Below are 5777 nucleotides of genomic sequence, written 5' to 3' on the forward strand. Positions count from 1 at the left end.
ACCCTATGGCTAAACTACCAGACAAATCTAATGAGGTATATTAATCTGTAATTAGAGGATGATTACTATAGCATCACCGTAGCAAATCATGAATTAATTATGCTCATTAGATTCGTCTCGCGAATTAACACTTATCTGTCAAAAAAATTATAAACATATTTTATTTTATACTCTAAAATGGTAGGATTCCTTTTGATGCGAGAGGGGCTAAACTTTAGCCTCCAGAAACAAACAGCACCATAATGTTGCTTTTCACTCGATCTCAGTGTTTCACTGTCTTGTGCTAACATTGGCCTAAATCTTTCAAATTTGCCTAAATGTCAGGCAACCTTTTATCCCGCTGTTCAAAATGAGCAGATACCTTTTTCAACGACCGGGATTCAAAACATGCATCAACAAGAAACCCATCATGATAAAGTACCATAAAGAATGACGCGTTTTGACTGGGAGTCAAACATGGAGTGCGCAGTATAGTAATGCACCAGCACTACCTATGTGCATCTCAGCAGTATAGTAATGCAGTATGGTCAAACATGGAGTGCGCAGTATAGTAATGCACCAGCTGCTAGTCAGATAGTGTGGCCTACTTAGCAAGCACAAAGTCATCGTCCAAGGCCCAAGGGTTGAAAAGGTCAGAAGAATTGCAGGTAAAGAGTGAACTGAATTGGCGTTTTGCAGAGCTTTAGTCAGGGGTTTTGTCATTTCGTTGTCTTCTTTTGCTGCCGTGACACCTAGGGAGGACGCTGCTCATTGCTTTTTTTCCCCCAATATTTCAGACTGGCGTGGACCTTGACTCTGGGGAACGCAACGCAATCATGAGCGATATCTCATCCTGCGATCTGTTACCTACGCAGTAGAAGAAGGGGATGAGGATGTCATGATGCAGAAGACCACGTACTAGGAGACGTGGAGGACTTTTGCGTGGACTAGCCAGCAGTGAGCTGCGGAGCGCCTATAAAGGATAGATCATTGGGGTTGTGACATTGCCACTAGCAGACTTCAAATCTCCAATCTCTGCTTGGAGTCTGCGCAAGCAATGCCGCAGTGTCTGGTGGTTGGTCAACTCAAGAGGTACTTGACTTCATCCATTTCAGCTGCCTTACTTTGTTTAAACTAAATTGTTGTTTTGTTTATCTCTCCTTGACTTCTGAATTTAGTTTCTGTATAATTCTGTTTATTTCCTACACTATACATGTTGTGCGTGAAATTTTATTAGATGGAGTGCAGTGGCAAATTGTCACGAACTGAAAAGTTTACCCGAATCAATTCTGATCTGTAGAGTAACTGAAAAGACAAATGAAGCAATATGTTTGCACCATGGCTTAGCTGCTCCCAAACCATCCATGTTAATATGTTTACATTCTCTGCACCGTTCACTTGAATCCAACAAGGCCCATGTGTTTTTTCCTATCATGTATCTTTTCTAAATAAATATTCCTGCCCAAGCATGTTTCAGTGGCTGAACTATAAAGACTTCATTAGTTTGGCCATGACAGTATTTATACAAAGTTGAAAGTTGGACCCAATAGCGCTTTCTAGTTGACAGATATGTTTCCCGTTTGCATCTCTGCTTTGCTCAATGAGCATTTTCTTTGCTCAACCTCAAATTTGGGCAGTCTCTTTCACCAGACGAACTGATGTGTCCACTCATTAGTGGAGCCATGGTGCTCTGTAAATGTTTCAACACATAAGCACACTAAGATTCAGGCATTTTCACTGCACAAAAAGGACTGTTGAATATAATTGTTATTGCCACCTCTTTGCAGATAACTGCTGAACACCCTCCCTATATCTGCGCTGATGTTCCCTATTCTGCTACTACTGCTGCTATTGCCGCATGTGACCTGCTCGCTGTTGCATGAGAATCAAACTGATCGCATCGCTCTACTTGATTTCAAGCTCTCCTGTAGTGATCCTCATGGATCCTTGGCCTTCTGGAATGCGAGCAGTGACTTCTGCTTGTGGAAAGGCGTCTCATGCGGCCGGAAGCATCGGCAGCGTGTCACTCAGCTTGACCTCACCAATCAAGGCTTGACTGGCCACTTATCTCCATCCCTCGGAAACCTTACGCATCTAAGAGCTTTGCGCCTGGCAAATAACAGCTTCAGAGGTGAGATCCCTGCTTCACTTGGTCATCTAAGGCGACTGGAGGTGATTTACTTGAGCAATAACTCACTGCAAGGATGGATTCCTGACGAGCTCTCCAATTGTTCTAACCTCAAGATCTTATCCTTGAAATCCAATCGTCTAAAAGGGAGGATTCCTCATACTATTGGTTCTCTCTTGAAGCTTGTCATTCTGAATCTTTCAGCAAACAACCTCACTGGATCCATTCCACGTTCTATTGGTTACATGACAGCTCTGGATGTACTTTCTCTTTCAGAGAACTACCTTCAGGGAAGCATCCCCGAAGAACTTGGGCTGCTTTTGGACATGTCATACTTGGGTCTTGGAGCCAACTTTTTGTCGGGAAATGTGCCGCCGATGTTGTTCAACCTGTCTTCTGTCATTTACTTTGGACTGGAGCTGAACCATCTTGACAAGGCCGTGTTACCTTCTGATTTTGGCAGCCATCTTCCCAAACTTCAGCACCTTGGGTTAGACTCTAACAATTTTGAGGGGCCTATCCCAGCTTCTCTGGCTAATGCTTCAAGCCTCATTGATATTGGGCTGTCCCGCAACTATTTCAGTGGTAGAGTGCCAAGCTCTCTAGGCCATTTACATGATCTCACCTTCCTGAATCTTGAATCCAACAGTCTTGACACATCTGACAGGGAGAGCTGGGAGTTCATCGACTCATTGGCCAACTGCAGCCAACTTCAAACTATTGCACTTGATATGAATAACTTAGGAGGGGATGTGCCAGGCTCAATTGGTAATCTGTCCTCTCAACTCCAAGTATTGTACTTAGGCACAAACCAGTTATCTGGGGTGTTCCCCTCAGGCATTGCAAACCTCCAGAACTTGATTGCCTTATCGCTTGAAAATAACCAGTATGTCGGGGCGATTCCGGAATGGGTTGGAAAGCTGGGGAATTTGCAAGTATTATACCTTGAAGGAAACAGCCTCACCGGAACAATACCGCTTTCCATCGGTAATCTTTCTCAATTGTTATATCTCTATCTTCAAGACAACAAGATCGAAGGGCTCCTTCCAGCCAGCCTTGGAAACATGAAGTACCTTCAAAGATTGAACATCACTAACAACAGCCTCCAAGGGAGTGTTCCAGCTGAGATTTTCAGTCTGCCCTCACTGATAAGTTGCCAACTCTCTTTTAACAAGCTTGATGGCACATTGCCCCTTGAGGTTGGCAATGCTAAACAACTCATTGAGCTGGAACTGTCGTCAAACAAGTTATCTGGAGAAGTCCCAACTACTCTGGGTAACTGCAGGGGCTTAGAAATCATAGATCTTGCACAGAACTCCCTTGTTGGAGAACTCCCAGTATCCTTAGGCAACTTGCAGAGCTTGAAAATATTGAATCTTTCTCACAATAAGTTGTCAGGGCCCATCCCGAAATCCCTTGGTGGGTTGAAGTTGCTCAGCCAAATAGATATTTCATTCAATCATCTTGTAGGTGAGATTCCAACAAAAGGTGTGTTCCTGAATGCATCCAGTACCGTGCTTGAAGGGAACTCAGGGCTGTGCGGTGGAGTAGCAGAACTCCATATTCCGGCATGCTCTGTGTCATCTTCAGATCCATTCAGGCGACGGCGGTCATTCAGGGTGAAACTAATAGCCGCTATAGTGATCACAGTCATATTTGTACTTCTGACACTGATCATTCTTGGCTTCCTGTATAGAAAGAAGAAAGTGAAACAGCCATCTCTGGTCCGTCCTTCATTTGGTTCAAAGTTTCCCACAGTCACTTACAAGGATCTAGCTGATGCAACGGATCAATTTTCACCATCCAATTTGATCGGCAGAGGACGATACGGCTCTGTCTACAAAGCAAAGTTACATGGACAGACTGACTATGTAGCAGTGAAGGTTTTTGATATGGAAACAAGAGGTGCAAACCGGAGTTTCATGGCGGAATGTGAAGCTTTGAGAAGTTTAAGGCACCGTAATCTCGTACCTATCCTAACTGCCTGCTCAAGCATTGATTCTGGAGGAAATGATTTCAAAGCATTGGTTTACGAATTCATGACTAATGGTAGCCTGGACTCATTTTTACACCCAAAGGAAGATGCTACACATGGTCCCTGTTATCTTACTCTAACTCAAAGGTTGAGCATTGCTCTTGACATCGCAAATGCATTGGAATATCTGCACCACAGTAGCCAGAGGCCCATTGTTCACTATGATCTGAAGCCTAGCAACATCCTTCTCGGCAACGATTTGACTGCTCACATCAGTGACTTTGGCCTCGCCAGATTCTTTGACAATGTAAGCACGGCTAGCACCGCTGCAGTGAAGGGCACCATCGGTTACATTGCTCCAGGTAACGCTCAGTAAACACATTTGTTCTTGAAATAATGTTCAAAGAAAGTCTCTACAGACTACAACTGTGTGAAATGTGAGGCCGATGTGTTAAATTAACAATAATAACCTATTTTGATCTTTCAGAGTATGCAGCTGGAGGGCAAGTGACGGCTTCCGGTGATGTGTACGCCTTTGGGATAATCCTGCTTGAGATGTTCACTGGGAGGAGGCCTACTGACGACATGTTCAAAGATGGGGTGAGCATTGTGAGCTTCGTGGAGGCAAGTTTCCCTGACCATATGACGGAGATCGTCGACACCGAGCTGCTCGAAGAAATTGATGACTTTGAAGCTCAGACGGAGAGCATGGTGACGGGTATGGACTGTGTGCGGTCCGTGCTGAGGGTCGGGCTGTCCTGCACATCCCAATCACCGAATGAGAGGTCGAGCATGAGAGAAGTGGCTGCGAAGCTGCAGACCATCAGGGAGTCGTATGGTTGAGATGGAGCTCTGCAAGTCGCCTGATGAACTTCAGCAAACCACATGAATGGCCAGAATGCCATAAAAGCCTTTTACAGTGTTGCTATTCTATTCACTGGACAGAGAGCAAGTACTGCCAAGTGCATAATAATAAGCAGCATTTCCCATGAGGTTCCGAGATTTCATATTAGTTTGCTAGTTTCTTACAAATATGTCCCGATAATTTTTTTTTCGAAAGACCAATATGTCGCGATTGTAGGAAAATATGATGCGTATAATGTGGCCGATGTATTGCATTGAGCCCCTTGAGCAGTATATATAGCGTACAGAGACTTGGGGGTAAGGCACCTTCCCGATACATATGGCAATCCGGGATTATATATCCTACCAAATATACTCTAACATCCCCCCGCAGTCGCAGCGGTAGCAACACAAACGGACAGACTGGAGAACAATGGAGATAGCCCCCCGCAGTCAGAACACTGGTGCGAATGCTTCAACTGGAGTAGCTCATGCAGATGATAGCCCCTTTGTGTCGAAGTAGCTGAGGTCGAGGTAGACGTGATCAAAGCCGTGGAGGGCGGGTCCGAAGCGTCGTCGAGGCGCCTGAGTACACAAGATCAACAGCTTCTGGCCGAGGATAACAACAGAACAGTGAGCGGCGCATGGTGATGGTAAACTAGGCAGCTGAAAAGCGCACGGGGACTTCCTTCAGCAACATCGGCGGCGGTGTCCGCGCGAGAACGGCAGGAAGCGTGGAGTTGGATCGGGCACCAGTTTGAGGAGGACCGGCAGCGGGGTGGCGCCACCACCTGGAAAGGCGGCGACACCGGCGATGATGGCTTGATCACGAGCGTCGGCGCTATAGCCTGG

General features: G+C 45.5%; 1 protein-coding gene across 2 annotated transcripts; it reads left to right on the top strand.

Moving 5' to 3' along the window:
• Nucleotides 1–775: 775 nt before the first annotated feature.
• On the top strand, nt 776–5074 carry LOC120644402 (receptor kinase-like protein Xa21). Of its 2 annotated transcripts, none has more exons than XM_039921024.1 (3): nt 776–1071; nt 1900–4444; nt 4570–5074. In XM_039921024.1, the coding sequence occupies exons 2-3, from the start codon at nt 2353–2355 to the stop codon at nt 4923–4925; spliced, it is 2448 nt and encodes an 815-aa protein (XP_039776958.1). In that variant the 5' UTR covers nt 776–1071; nt 1900–2352; the 3' UTR covers nt 4926–5074. The 2 variants fall into 2 exon arrangements, with proteins under 2 accessions (XP_039776958.1, XP_039776957.1); XM_039921023.1 differs by having other exon boundaries at nt 777–1071; nt 1767–4444.
• The last annotated feature ends 703 nt before the right edge of the window (nt 5075–5777 follow it).

Source organism: Panicum virgatum, chromosome 8K (assembly GCF_016808335.1).
Source record: "Panicum virgatum strain AP13 chromosome 8K, P.virgatum_v5, whole genome shotgun sequence".
Classification (NCBI taxonomy): Eukaryota; Viridiplantae; Streptophyta; class Magnoliopsida; order Poales; family Poaceae; genus Panicum; species Panicum virgatum.

Bases quoted from the DNA above. Each gene is read 5' to 3' on its own strand.
- LOC120644402 (XM_039921023.1), top strand. From the start codon at position 1,801: ATGTTCCCTATTCTGCTACTACTGCTGCTATTGCCGCATGTGACCTGC. The intron at 4,445-4,569 runs GTAACGCTCAGT...TTGATCTTTCAG, and splicing joins CATCGGTTACATTGCTCCAG to AGTATGCAGCTGGAGGGCAA.